The sequence below is a fragment of the Canis lupus genome, chromosome 8, assembly GCF_048164855.1.
Source record: "Canis lupus baileyi chromosome 8, mCanLup2.hap1, whole genome shotgun sequence".
NCBI classification, from domain to species: Eukaryota; Metazoa; Chordata; class Mammalia; order Carnivora; family Canidae; genus Canis; species Canis lupus.
Window position 1 is genome coordinate 40,794,467 of NC_132845.1, and position 15,052 is coordinate 40,809,518.

The window sequence follows — 15,052 nt, forward strand, 5'->3', positions numbered from 1 at the left end:
CCAGATGTGCAAATGTGTGCTTAGTAAATCTGATGCAATAGTTTTGTGTCCCTGGTGTCTCTACTTTTCCAGGATTCCTTGTCTGAAACTTGCTCTTTATCAAGAGGTTAATAGTTATCCAGTCAATGAACTATGGGATTGAATTCACCCAGTTATTAAAATGAAAAGGATGAAATTTGTGTGTAAGATTTCCTGAGGAGTGGTAGTAGCAGAGTTCAGAGGAGACCTCAGGCCATTTCTTGTATAAACTCAGAAGCTGTTGACCTAGATAATGTGGTTTCATCAGAGTTTTGGGAGGCCTCTCTCATCAGGTGCCTTGTTGGGTTAGGGCTGATTCAACCCCACCCACTACTCCCAGCATCTGGCTCAGCCAGGATCATCTAGCATCTGCAGTGAGGATTTTCTAGCTGCAGTGGTCACATGTCTCTTCTTGGAAAGAACAGGTATTCCCATTTCCTGGCACTGCCAGAGGATTAGGGCCAACTCAGAAGTCCACAGGTATGACCTGCTCATAATTATCTGTGGGTTCACTGGATTTTGTCATCTTCCTCAGGGTTTCATAATCACTCAGCTGCACATTTTCTTCAACAACTTCCTCAGTAAGAGATCATCAACATTTGAGGCAGCCTTACATTTCATCAAACACTATATGCACATTAGCTCATTTAGTCCTTAGAGCCTATTTAAAAATGTGGGTCAAAGGGAGTTACCCTATTTATGGATGAGGAGATTCAGCCTTTAGGGAGTTATGACTTATCTACAGCGATGTAGCTACTCAGCATTGGGAGTCCAGATCTCAAACCCAAATTTTTATAGTTCTAAAAGACCATATTCTTTGTGTAAGGCCCAGCTGCCTTTCCATTCCCAAAGGTGAGGTGAGTCTATAGCAATAATCAACAGTTAGCAGGAGCCCAGAATTGGTCCCAGTAAACCGACAGGTCCATAAGCGTCACTCCCCTGCCCCCATCTACCTTCCAGCCTCCCTGAGGTCTGGGAGCCGAGCAGGGCCAGTCAAGTGACTGTTTACTTAAGACAAATATGGCACTTCTTCTGCACATTGATTCACTGAATGACACACAAAACTGGCCCTTGGTGTGGGGTTTGCCCTTGTCAATGCTGGATTGTAAACCGTGCCAAGGAGAACAAATTCTTCTCCACACCACATCCGGAAACAGGGCTTCTCCCTCCTGTTGAGAGTTTCCTGGTGTCCTAGTAAGGTTTGAAAAGCTCACCTGGGGTATCTTTTGGGGCAGACTAGCTAGTAAACTAGCTAGTTGAATGAACTGGGTTCATTCTCAATTCCTTTTGTAGCGTTTGTAGAATTTAACATTTTTTATTAAGTGTTTTCACATCGTTATCTTATTTGATCCTCCTAGTGTTGTGGAATGGAACGCTGGGCAGATATTCATTCCTACAGGTGAAAAATGTAGAGAGAGATTTGGAGGCTCAAGATCTGTACCTTCCTGCTCCCAGTTTCTTCCCTCTATAGTAGCTCTAGGGTTCTTTGTTCCCAGATCATATATAGGGTTTATAACTAGGTTGTTAGAATTTATTTTTAGGTAGACATGTATTCAGAAAAGAATTTTTAGGTAAACAACCCACTTATATATATCTGCTGAGGCCTGATAGGACTGTGTGGCAACATTAAGAATTGACTTGGCCTGATTATGGTATTGGTAAACAGAAAAAGATATTTTCTCACTTAAACATGAAAGGCCTTTAGGGCATATAGAGAAGGAAGAGATGCTATAATCCAGGATAGAGAGTCTGGGATTCTTGTATTTTGTGTTTATCTAAAAACATTTGTGGGGCACATAATGCCCATAGTTTCTGCGAGAGGTAATACATTATTTTTGAACTGTGACCCTCTTAAATGTTGCAATAAAAGTGGGCAAGGTGAGATCATAGACAAAGATGTATACAGTTATTGAACCCAAAGAGTGGAACACGTAGGTACACACCCCTGGGCCGTGGGAAGGAAGCTGCACCAATGACCGGAAGTAGACCTTCAGACAAAAGAAACTGGAGTCTTCATTCCTTCTAGTGCTGGCTATAAAAAGTAATAGAGCCCCATGGACTGCCTGCCATCACAGCTACATGGGTGAGGAGCAGTCTCCCGGGGTGGGGAGGCAGGGGAAGTTGATGGAAAACTAGGCCTGTTTGGAGGAGTCAGAGGGGGCCAGGGATTGCAGGGAGACCCTGGGCCTTCTGGACCCAGAGACCAGGGTAGCAGAGAAACACAGCTGGGTAAATGCAGAAGCCAGCCTAACTGGGCCCTATGGGATGAGAAGGGCCTTGGCCAGCTTAGAGGCATGGGAAGTACAAACAAGTCATTAGTTAGAAAATCCAAACCATAAGAGAGAAGGGAAGAAGGAAGGGAGGGATATCTGAAGAAAGACAAAACCAGATTATATACCAGTTAGAGGCATAATACCAAATTTTTAAAAAATTTCCCAATTAAAATGTTTATTATTTTATTTGGTATTTAATTACCTTTTTTTTTTTTTTTTTTTAGTAATCTTTTTTTTAGTAATCTCTACACCCAGCATAGGGCTTAAACTCACAACCCCAACCAAGACGGAGTCACATATTCTTCCAACCAAGCCAGCTGGATACCCCTGGTAAATTAAACTAATATTTTCTTGTCCACCCCCATTTAGCTAGCTTTCTCAGGCATTCCATCTGTGCATCTACAGCAGTTACAACCCAAGTTGGAGACTGCCCAGGGTGCTGGCTTGTATGTGATTTGGAATATGGCACTGGACTCTGAGAAACTGAGTCTGAGGGAGTCTTGATGATCTGTCTTTGTAAGAAGCTTCTTATTTAACTGGGGAAACATGATGACAGCACTTGTGAAAGCCAAAGAATAATCGCCTCTTGTTAATGTGATGCCAGTTCTATACAGCAGTAAACTCTGAGCTAGGAACAGCCTTCTGGTAAGCAGGCCAGGGACTCCTTGTGCCCAACCAGAAGCTATTTAGCAGGGAGGGGTGGGAGCTATGGCCAACCCAGTACAGGAGTCTGAGCAACCACTTACTACCTTTCCTTTGGCTGTTTCCTCCTCTGCGCATTGGGATAACAACACCAGCTCATGTTGTGGGCATCTATAGCTGGTAGCTGGTCACGTCAATTCCAGTGTCAGGTAAGAGAATTGTTCTAATTCCAGGGAGCTGTTTGCCTTGCATTTTCTTTTTTTCTTTTTATTTATTTATTTTTTTATTTATGACAGTCACACACACACAGAGAGAGAGGCAGAGACACAGGCAGATGGAGAAGCAGGCTCCATGCACCGGGAGCCCGACGTGGGATTCAATCCCGGGTCTCCAGGATCCCTCCCTGGGCCAAAGGCAGGCGCCAAACCGCTGCGCCACCCAGGGATCCCTGCCTTGCATTTTCTTACCCCTTCCCCCACCTTGCTCTCTAGTGCTGGCTGACCTCTGCAACCTCCTCCCTTCTTCAGTAGTTTCTCAGGGCAAAGAAGAATCAAAATGGAAAAGAATTATTATGGATTGTCTTTATTGTGCTTTTTTGTCTTATTTCTTAATATTTATTTTTAAAAATATTTTATTTATTTATTCATGAGAGATCCAGAGAGAAAGAGGCAGAGACACAGGCAGAGGGAGAAGCAGGCTCCATGCAGGGAGCCCGACGTGGGACTCGATCCCAGGACTCCAGGATCACGCCCTGGGCCAAAGGCAAGCGCTAAACCGCTGAGCCACCCAGGCTGCCCTTAAGATGTATTTAAAGAGAGAGAAGGAGAGCCCAAGTGCAGGGAGAGGCAAAAGGAGAGGGAAAGAGAAAATTTCAAGCCAACTCCTGCTGAGTGGGATGCCTGACATAGGGCTTGAACTCAGAGATCATGACCTGAGCCGAAATACAAGAGTCAGACACTTAACTGACTGAGCCACCCAGACACCCCTGTGCCTTTTTAAATCACCAAATGGGGAATGAGTGATAATGTAGTCCTGTCTGGCAGCACTGCACTGATTTTCTGAGGTTTATAGGACGTGAGGGTCCATGGAAGAGGATTTAATATCTTTGAATATGTCTCTTCTTTCAGGAGCCCTAGTGCCTTGAGCCTGCAATTTATCAGGAACAAAGGCTTTGAAATGAGTGTTCTGGATCTGCTGGGCAGGTTCATAGGAAGGAACTTCGTTTGCTGGAAGGAACGTTGGTGATGGGACATTTTTTCTACTTCTATTAGATCTGGAGTGAGACTAAAAGCCTGTATCAGATGAATAGCTAGTACCAGAGTTATGGAGGTAGATTTTATAAACAGAGGGTTACAGTTTTCTGGAATTAGAACACACAGGGCATATGAACCTTTCTGAAATTTGTAAGAGCAAAGTAAAGGCCCAAGTGACTCCCTGTGGACTAGTTAGTGCACTGCAGGCTCTTAACTTATCTTGTTTGCTTGGTCTACTTCCACTCTGTCTCCATCTCTCTTCCTCTCTCTTGTCCCCTGTCTTCCCCCTTGTCAAGAGAATTGGGCCACTATATATAAAAGAAGGAGCCAATTAGCTAAAAAGTCAAACAAGTGTTTATATTTTGCCAAACTGCCTTCCTGTTATCATCAATATATTTAGATACTTTGTTGTTTTTTTTTTGTTTGTTTTGTTTTTACTTACATACTTTAAGATTTATTTCTTTATTTTAGAGAAAGTGTGCACACATGAGTGCAAGCCAGAGGAGGGGCAGAGGGAGAGGGGGAGAGAGATTCCTTAAGCAGACTGCTTGCTGACCACAGAGCCCCGCATGTGGGATTCAGTCTCATAACCCTGAGATCATGACCTCAGCTGAAATCAAGAGTCAGATACTTAACCAACTGAGGCACCCAGGTGCCAGTTTGACTTACATACTTTTGCACATGCTTATAGTCAGCATTTTGAGACCTTTATGTAAAATAACTCTATGTAGACTTTTCCATGGTGGATATAGCCTATCAACTATCAACTTGTCCCAGCTGTGCCATGATTCTATTGTTTACCCTGTTCGAGCAGTCCTACCCTGTATTGTTAGGCTGTGTGACTTTTTTCTTTAATGTCCTAGTATGGCTACTTAACCGTTTTGGTACTGATTACCAGTAATACTTTTTGAAGTGTATTTCCCAGAGTGGAATCCTTTTTGTGTGTTTGTTTTTCTTTTTTTTTTTTTTTTTTTTTTAATTTTTATTTATTTATGATAGTCACACAGAGAGAGAGAGAGAGGCAGAGACATAGGCAGAGGGAGAAGTAGGCTCCATGCACCAGGAGCCCAACGTGGGATTCGATCCCAGGTCTCCAGGATCGCGCCCTGGGCCAAAGGCAGGCACCAAACCGCTGCGCCACCCAGGGATCCCGTGTGTTTGTTTTTCAACAATGAAAGGGGGAGAAGAAAACCTAAGCAGACTCCAGGGGGAGTGAGACAGCTTCTTGTTTATAATGAGGAGTTGAAGTCTAGAAAGGTTCTACATTTATGATTTGGTCCCTGATTTTCTAGGAATTCCAGTGGTTCCTGCAAAGAGAAAAGGATTCGAGTGTAGAGGCCAGTCAGACAAAGTTTGGACACATAGCTTTTCAGAGAATGAAGTAGACCTTGTTTCTGACATTATAAGGTAGCTTCTTCATGTTGCACCACACAGCCACTTCCTTGAAGAACAGTGACCAGGCCCCAGGGATGGACACAACCTGCCTTCCCTGGGCCCTGCTTGTGTGGGTTGACTATACTAATGGAGCCTTCTCTAGTATGCCCATCTCTGCAGATGGTGCTTTTAGTTCATATTAAGGACTCAGGATTCTTGCCTCTGAGTGGAGTAGGCTAGTATCTTTCTTTCAAAACAAAATTGTTAAATCGTGTTTTGAGTTTAGAAAACTATTGAAGTAGTCAACAGCAGATTACTTTTTGTTGTCCACAGGTGCCTTGTTGTTGGCAGTATGCATGAGACCACTGCCTGCCTTCCTCCTTTCCTTTGGATTTCTTTTTTAAGTTTTTATTTATGTAAGTAATCTCTACACCCAACTTGGGGCTCGACTTATGATCCTGAGATCAGGAGTTGCACATTCTTCTGACTGAGCCAGCCAGGTGCCCTTCCTTTGGATTTTTTTATTCAGCAAATGTTTGTTGAGAACTTGTTATTTTCTGGGGTCTGGAGCTCCACCACTGATACAGACAGCTGTGGCCCTGCCTCTGGGGCCAGAGTTGGGCCTCCTCCCAGGTGAGGGGAAAGGTGTACCTGAAGGGAGATTGACACAAATAAAGTCTTGATGAGTGGACATCTGTGGAAGCTGGCCTTCCCACATTGGTATTTAAAAAAAAAAAAAAAAAAAAGATTGATTTATTTTAGAGAGCATGAGTGAGCGGGAGGAGGGGGCAGAGGAAGAGAAAAACCTAGACACCAGGCTGAGCACAGAGCCCAATGAGGGCTCGATTGTAGGACCCTGAGATCATGACCTGAGCCTAATCCAAGAGTCAGATGCTTCACTGAATGAATTACCCAGCACAGACACCCCTCCCCCTTTTGTATTTTTTTAAATATTTTTTTTAATTTTTTTTTTTTTATTTATGATAGTCACACAGAGAGAGAGGCAGAGACACAGGCAGAGGGAGAATCAGGCTCCATGCACCGGGAGCCCGACGTGGGATTTGATCCCGGGTATCCAGGATCACGCCCTGGGCCAAAGGCAGGCGCCAAACCACTGTGCCACCCAGGGATCCCTGTATTTTTGAGAGATGCAAAAGGCCCTGTTGCTCCGGCAGGACCACACCCTCACAGACTGTGCTGTTATTACCAAATGAAACAATAATCAGATTTAATCATATATATAGTCACTATTGTGCAGCATGATAACTAGGTGCAGGAGGTTTACCTAAGTTACTATAACTAGTAACTTAGACAACCAGATTGCATTTATCCTTTGCCCACTTTTAGTTTCAGCTGCAAGCAGCATGGGAGCTGGGCTAGGTCTTTGGCTTGGCCACATGCACCTGCCACCTGTCTAGCGATTCTGGGACCTTTTACTCTGCCCCCTTCCCTCCACTGGGTGGCCCAGAGTGCCCATCCAGCACCCTCTTCTCTCAGCAGCCTGACTGCTGAATGGCCTGTTATAAATCTTGACTCTCAGGATCCCAAGGACATAGAGCTCAGATATGTTCTTTCGTAAAGATCTGTAAAAGGTCAGCACAGACAAGCTGGTGTGGGGCTCATTCTGCAGCCAATAAAGTCTACCTTGGCCCCTCGGTAAAAGAACACAGGGATATGTAGCTGGGCAATCTTATGGTATCTCTCTGGTCTGTCCTATTTTACTTTGTTCACATTGTTCCTTGATCTTGAGGGTCCTTCTCCTCCTCCACCCCAAATGATGTCTGTCATTGAGGGTCCTGGGTAAGCCGTCCCTTCTCCAGGAGACCTCTTTTTTTTTTTTTTTTTAAGATTTTGTTTATTTCATGAGAGACACAGAAAGGGAGAAACAGGCTCCCCCACAGGGACTGTGGGACTCTATCCAATCCCAGAATCCTGGGATCATGCCCTGAACCAAAGGCAGATGCTCAACCACTGAGCCACCCAGGCATCCCTCCAGGAGACCTCTTTGAATACTCCGCTCCACGTGATGACCACCTAACTTTGCATTCTGGACTTAACATTAATGGACCATACAGTTAGTTCATCAGCATTTTTGAGATGAGAGTATATCTGATTTGGATTTAATAGAAGGTCCCATTTTCTATATATTTTGGGGCTTTTTCTCCCCCAATTTCATTGAGGTATAATTCACAAGTAAAATTACAATGTATTTAAAGTATACAATGTGATGATCTATAATCATGGATCTCCATAATTTTTTTTAAAAGATTTTATTTATTTATTCATGTGAGACACAGAAAGAGAGGCAGAGACACAGGCAGAGGGAGGAGAGCAGGCTCCATGCAAGGAGCCCGATGTAGGACTTGATCCCCGGAATCCGGGATCACGCCCTGAGCCAAGGCAGACACCCAACCACTGGGCCACCCAGGTGTCCCATGGATTTCCATAATTGAATAAAAAAATCCATCACCTCACATATTCTTTGGTGATAATGCTTAAAAGCTACACTTCTCAGAAAATTTCAATTACACAATAAAGTATTATTAACTCTAGTCACCGTGCTGTTGATTAAATCCTCAGGCCTTACTCATCTTATAACTGAAAATTTGTACCCTTTTACCAACCTCTTCCTATTATCCCCACCTCTAGCCCTTCAACCAGTCTCTCCTTCTCTTTCTCTTTCTCTTTCTCTTTCTCTTTCTCTTTCTCTTTCTCTTTCTCTTTCTCTCTCTCTCTCTTTCTCTTTCTCTTTCTCTTTCTCTTTCTCTTTCTCTCTTTCTCTTCTCCTTTCTCTCTCTTCTCTTCCCTTTCTTACTTTAATTTATTTGACAGAGCGAGTATAAGCAGAGGGAGGAGAAGCAGGCTTCCTGCTGAGCAGAGATGTGGCTTAATTCCAGGACTCCGGGATCATGACCTGAGCAGAAGGCAGTCGCTTAACTGAATGAGCCACCCAGGCGCCCCTCCTGTTTCTATGACTTAAATCTTTTCTTTTTATTTTTTTTAAGATTTTTTAAAAATTTATTCATTAGAGACAGAGAGAGAAGCAGAGGGAGAAGCAGGCCCCATGCAGGAAGCCCAATGTGGGATTTGATCCCAAGACTCCAGGATCCACACCCTGGGCCAAAGGCAGGCACTAAACCGCTAAGCTACCCAGGGATCCCAAATCTGTTCTTTTTAGATTCCACAAGTGATACCATGCATATCGTTTTTTTTTTTTAAAGATTTTATTTATTCATGAGAGACACAGAGAGAAAGAGGCAGAGACACAGGCAGAGGGAGAAGCAGGCTCCATGCAGGGAGCCCGATGCGGAACTGGATCCCCGGACTCCAGGGTCACGCCCTGGGCTGAAGACGGCACTAAACCGCTAAGCCATCAGGGCTGCCCAACTATGTCTTACAATATCCGAAAAGATAAAAAAGATATAATTACATGCCTAGAGAAAACTCAGGATATATGCTAACATATTAGCAATGATACGTCTGTGGGGTGAGATAGAAGTTGGTTTTTCTTTTCTTCTTTATACCTTTGAAGGACCATTACTTGTACTTTTTTGTCCTCCTTGACACCTATTTTTCTTGGTGGAACATGTAGAAAATGCTCAATAAATAGACACTGGTTGAGGTAAGAAATGAAGGTCTCTTCTTTCCTTGGCTTAATTTGGTAGCTCTGGTTTTATAGGTTATTATAGCTGGTGTACCTGTGCTGCTCTTCGTTTGGAAAGTTCCCCAGATGAGCTGCTGCTGTGCACTGCCAGAGTAGAGGCCTCCAAGGGTGGGGGGTTAGCTTGTATTGGACCCTATTTTCCTGGCTGACAAAGGCTCCGCCCTGGTAGCAGCAGCATCGAGAACTGATGCACCAGCTTGTATGATTTCCTTCAGCTTGGCAGAGTCAGGAGTAGGCTGGGGCTGGTCCACTTGCTTGGTGACTCCATGTACCTGATACAGCTGGTCTGTGGAGCTTCTGGGAACGGCCTGGTTTACTGCTCCCATTTAGTGCCCTGCTCCCTGCTCTGCACACAAAGCCGCCCTGCTGGTGAGAACAGTGACGACAGCTGGGATGGGCCAGAGCTGCTGTGCCTGCTGCTGCTTTTTTGTTTTTAAGCTTTATCTATGTGGTTATTTTGTATTTTAGGTAATTTTTAATTTTGATAGAATTTCAAACATATAGAAACATTGTAAGAATGGTTGAAAGAACTCTTATGTACCTTTTATCCAAATTCACCACCAGCATTTTGCCTCATTTGCTTTTACTTGCGTATCTCCTTGCTCCTTCCCCCTAATATGTACACACACACACACACACACACACACACACACACACTTTTCTGAACTGTTATACAGTAACTTGCAGTGTGCCCCTTTACTTTTCAAAACTTCAGGATATGTTTCCTAAAACAAAGACATTTATATAATCAGTACAATTTATAAAAACCAGCAAGTTCAATATTAGTACAGTGCTGTTACCTAATCCACTGTCCATATTCAAATTTTGTCCATATTCAAATAATGGTCCCCGTAATGGCAGAGCTTGATTTTTAAAGAAAACACTTCTAAGGCACATGAGTGACTCCTCTGTTCTATTGGCTCAGAGGAAAGCAGTTCCAGCAAGTGTTTGGGGGAACGGACTGCCATGGGTGCCGTATCACCAGCTCCTTGTGTCTCCTCAGGACCAGAAGAGTGAGCACAGCAAGAATCACACTCAGCAGCAATGTCAGCGGAACTGGAGACCTCAGAGGCGGTGGATGAGTCGGAGAAAAGGAGCTCTGGGGCCTCAGATAAGGAAAACCACACCAGGTGAGGGCTGGGGGCTGACGGTGTTGAGTCCTGTGGGCCTCAGACACCAGGGTGTGGTCAGGGTCATCCCACCACCCACAGACACCCCTGACTGGAATTGCAGAGATATATATCACACGCCACCCTGGGCTTCTGAGCAGTTACCCCTTGCTTCCCTAGGGAGTGCTGAAGAATGGAATTGGTAGTTCAGATCCTTTTTTCTTTCTGAAACCCTAAGTGTTTTGTCATCTGTGCTGAAAAAGGGTCATCAGACAAACCTGGCACCTTTTCCAGTGTTTTCCACCCCCTAGAATGTAGGAGTAGCTCTGACTCCAGAGTTTTTCCTACTGGGTAGGGACAGTTCTTGCTAAGCCTTGAGTGACCAGAGCCTCTTTCCCATTGTTCTTCTTCTCATTGTAGCGCTGTCACTGACAAAGTGCTGTTTATGTCTTGAAATAATTGCTAATAATAAATGATTCTTAGCATGTAGGTGGTAGGAACTAATCTCTTAGAAAAGCTAGCAAAGGGTGGGCTGTGAGGGACCAAGGTTTTGTCATTCTAGTGGATGGATTGTGTGGACCACGTGAGCTGCTCATCTTTTGGGTCATGCGGCCTTTGCCTTGTCACATATGGTCTGTGGCACCTGTCGGCATACACCATCTGTGTCATTTTAAGTAGTACAAATCTAGGTCCTGGTTCCCACTGCCTTGGCCCCTCTCATTCTGATCCTACACCTGGGCCCAGTGACATGGAGACCTGCACAGGCTGTGGGTCAGGGTGGGAGGAAGGTGGCAAGGGAGGGACATCCACAGTCCGTCACAGCACGATTCTGTGAAACACGTTCGCAAAGACTGGCTGCTCCCTGGAGAAGCCAGCAAATATTGGTGGGATCAGAAGTGTGTGTTTCCTCAGGCACACGGTGGCCACAGAGACCAAGCATTGTTCATTTGGGGGGGGGTTCACAGAGACACGGACTGTTCAGGAACAGGCCCATCATCCCACATGGCGCCCACGTCCTTGGGGCCCATTCACATTTGCCTGCTCCCCAGCCAGACTGTGTTAGTGCTGCAGTGGAGTTTTGAGTAGCTTCTGCCTCCAGCTCAGCGGGGGCCACCCTGAGACCGAGCAGGGCTAACACACACGCACTCACACGCCCATCTCCACAGGATGGCTGACCTCTCCGAGCTCCTGAAGGAAGGGACCAAGGAAGCACATGACCGGGCAGAAAACACCCAGTTTGTCAAGGACTTCCTGAAAGGCAACATCAGGAAGGAGCTGTTTAAGGTGGGTGCCCTTGGTCCTGGATGGGGTCACTTTGGGGGCCTTGGTCCCATGAGGAGGATCCCCTTGGAGCTGCTGTGAGGTGGCAGCTGGGCCTTTTCTCACCCGCTCGCCACTCCATTGATAGCAGACTGCGGTTTCATGTGGCTTAAATAGAATAGCATCGCAGTGATATGCAGGAAGCAGAAGTATCCACGTTCCAAAGAATTCACCATGTCATTTCTTTAAGGAACATGAAGTTTCCTGGGTGTGAAATGATTCCTTGTATAAACATGGGCTTCTGGGGATCGGGGTGGTGGGAGCAGTGGGCTCATGAGACATGCTCGCTGGGCAAGGCCTGCAGCCCTTTGCCATGGTCTCCCCTTACCCTCAACAGCTGGCCACAACTGCACTTTACTTCACATACTCCGCCCTCGAGGAGGAAATGGAACGCAACAAGGACCACCCAGCCTTTGCCCCCTTGTACTTTCCCACGGAACTACACCGGAAGGAGGCACTGACCAAGGACATGGAGTATTTCTTCGGTGAGGACTGGGAGGAGAAGGTGCGGTGCTCTGAGGCTGCCCAAAAGTATGTGGAGCGGATCCACTACGTGGGGCAGAATGAGCCAGAGCTGCTGGTAGCCCATGCCTATACCCGCTACATGGGGGACCTCTCGGGGGGCCAGGTGCTGAAGAAGGTGGCCCAGCGGGCCCTGAAACTCCCTAGCACGGGAGAAGGGACCCAGTTCTACCTGTTTGAGAACGTGGACAATGCACAACAGTTCAAACAGTTGTACCGGGCCAGGATGAATGCCTTGGACTTGAACCTGAAGACCAAGGAAAGGATTGTGGAGGAGGCCAACAAGGCCTTTGAGTACAACATGCAGGTACTGCTGGGACTTGGGCTGGAGGGGGGCCTCTGATGGTAAGAGCCAATCCAGAGCTGCCCAAACAGGTTTCAGTGCATTAGGCCAGATGAGCTGTGGGCTGCCAGAAAGTACAGGACCAAATCGGCCAGAGGGCATGAGCCCAGTGATGGCTCCGCTGTTTGACAGGTGCCCTGTGTGCTTACTTTGGGGAGGGTGAGGTCCTAGCACTGAGGGTTCAGAGAGAATGAAGCTGTCTCCTTTTCTCTCACCACAGGATTGTCTTGAGTGGATTTCCTCCTTTTTTAGCAAGGGTTGCTATGAAAAGTCTCACTTGATAAGTTCACAGAACTAAGAGTGAGAAGAACTCTGTTTACAAATGACTGTTAGATGCAGCCACGCCTGGGGAGGCTGATTCTGTCCCGGGGCCCAGGCCAGCCCTCAGCACCAGGAGTGGCCAGCACGGGGAGTGAGGCTCCAGCCCCAGTTGCAGGCCTGTCCGATTAGTCTGACATCAGCAAGCCTGCTGGGGCCTCAGTTGTCCCATGTTCCTGTCATTCAGTAAAAATACCTAGGCACTGACAATGGGAAAGTGCCAGCGCTCACAGCGTGTTGTGGGGGCAGCGCTTTTGTTCTGTCCTCATTGTTTCTCCCTGGGAGTTCCAGCTGTGGGCTGTGTTGTCTGGTCAGTGTCCAGGGTGGAGCCACCAGAGTCAGCAGTGGTGAGATGCTGCAGCACAGGTGTGGTCCCACTTCAAGAGCTGTGCCAGGGAGAAGCGTGAGGTCGCTGTGGTGGTGCCTGCTGCTCACTAGGGCTGCTGATTTACTGGTTTGCTCTCCTGAGCAAGTCTTGCTGGTTCTAGCTCCCTCCGCTCAGGGGAAGAGAGAGATTTCTGAGAGCAGAGTGTATGCAATCCAGTGATGTCTGTTCATCCCCTGCTCCTGCAGATATTTGATGAACTGGACCAGGCTGGCTCCTTGTTGGCCAGAGAGATCCTGGAGGACGGAGTCCCAGTGCACGATGGGAAGGGAGATGTGCGTAAATGCCCCTACTATGCTGCTAAACCAGACAGAGGTAGGTCTTGCCTGTCCCAAAGTCTCATCCCAGGGTGTGTCCATGTTCCCCACTGATGCCATGTCCCCTGTTGGTGCCACCACACAGGTGCCCTGGAGGGCAGCAGCTGCCCCTTCCGAACAGCCCTGGCTGTGCTGAGTCAGCCCAGCCTGCAGTTCATTCTGGCCGCTGGTGTGGCCCTGGTTGCCAGCCTCTTGGCTTGGTACTACATGTGAAGGACCCATCATACCACGTTGGCACCCTCTTCCCAAGTGACCACTGGCCTGCCCCTGCCTCCACCGGTGACTGAACTACCACCTCAGGTGACTGTTTTTTAAATGCTGGGTTTGAGAAAACAAGCAACCAATAAAAGCCAGACGCTAAAGCCTCTGCCTGTAGCGTCCTCTGTGGGCTTGATGCTGAGCTGGCTGCAGCCATGAGGCTTTGGCTCCGGGAGCAGCCAGTGCAACTCAGCAGGCCAGCCTGGGCCTCTGGAACCAGCTCTGCTCCTGGGGCGTCCACACTGCTCACCCTGAGGCTCCTTCCCTCACTCTTCTCCTGTGTTAGCATTTAGGTGGGAACCTTTCCTCTGATGGGCATAGTGCAGCCGGCAAGCCCAGGCTGCTGTAGCTCTGTGGGAGGGAGGGAGCCTCTCCTGGGGGAGGAGAAGGGGTGGCTTGCACCGTCCTGAACCAACCAGTCCTCATCCCTCTCAAGCAGAAACCCTGGAGAGGGGGTCTATTTAGCCATGGCCCATCGCCTGCCTCCCTTGACCTGTGTAAATGCTACAGCACTCAATAAAGTGGACTCTGACAGCTGCCTCCCTCTTTTCTGGCGAGAACATTTTCCTCCTCAGCTACTCCTGCCCTTCTCATGCTCCCGACACCCCTGGTCACCTTGCAGCCCTCCACCCAGAGCAAGACCACCTCATCACACAAATTTGATGTGATTCTCAGAAGTACTTTGGAGGTTCCCTACTTTTTGAAATTTGTTTATAAATAAGGATTTTTAAAAGTGCATATACTTGTATTATGCAACAATTCAGGGTCTAAAATACAAATGCGAACTTAAATATTTTTATTGATAGGAAGTTGTTTCTTGTTTAATATATTGAGGATCTGCAAAAGTTTTATTCAGAAAAGGGTTAAATGGCAGGGAAAACTTTGTCTTCCTACTGCTGACCCAGCCTACCCATTTTCACAGTTCAGATGAGGATGGGGGTGGAGCTGGCTCAGAACCAGGGGGGCCGACTGGCTGCCCCCCACCCCCCAATTAGCTTTCATACCAGAAACCCCAACCCCAGTGGCTGTGTCTGGCTTAAGGGGGAAAAGGGTATTTGCCTACAGGCAAATAGGGTGGGATGACCCGGAGCTCAAGCCAGGGGGACTCCAGCCTGCAGACTGTGTGGGCAGAGACCATGGCATGGAGATGGGTGAAATCAGTGTCAGAGATAGGAAGGTAACCTTCTAGTGCAATGAAGTCAACTCCTACCCCAGTCTGGTCCCAGCTAGAACCTGGGGCTGGTCTACACTGGGTT

The 15,052-nt window shown here is 47.0% G+C and overlaps 1 protein-coding gene across 5 annotated transcripts in view; it reads left to right on the top strand.

Moving 5' to 3' along the window:
- Window positions 1-14,330, top strand: part of HMOX2 (heme oxygenase 2) — a 32,792-nt gene extending 18,462 nt beyond the window's left edge. For 4 of the 5 annotated variants that reach the window (XM_072835583.1, XM_072835580.1, XM_072835581.1 and 1 more), the window contains exons 2-6: window positions 10,228-10,354; window positions 11,500-11,617; window positions 11,991-12,482; window positions 13,410-13,536; window positions 13,624-14,330. In XM_072835583.1, coding sequence (XP_072691684.1) covers window positions 10,269-10,354; window positions 11,500-11,617; window positions 11,991-12,482; window positions 13,410-13,536; window positions 13,624-13,751 — 951 coding nt within the window. In that variant the 5' untranslated portion in view covers window positions 10,228-10,268 and the 3' untranslated portion in view covers window positions 13,752-14,330. Of the gene's footprint in view, window positions 1-3,082; window positions 3,143-10,227; window positions 10,355-11,499; window positions 11,618-11,990; window positions 12,483-13,409; window positions 13,537-13,623 lie in introns of those variants that run through there. The other variant, XM_072835582.1, reaches the window with a different exon arrangement.
- Window positions 14,331-15,052: the final 722 nt, after the last annotated feature.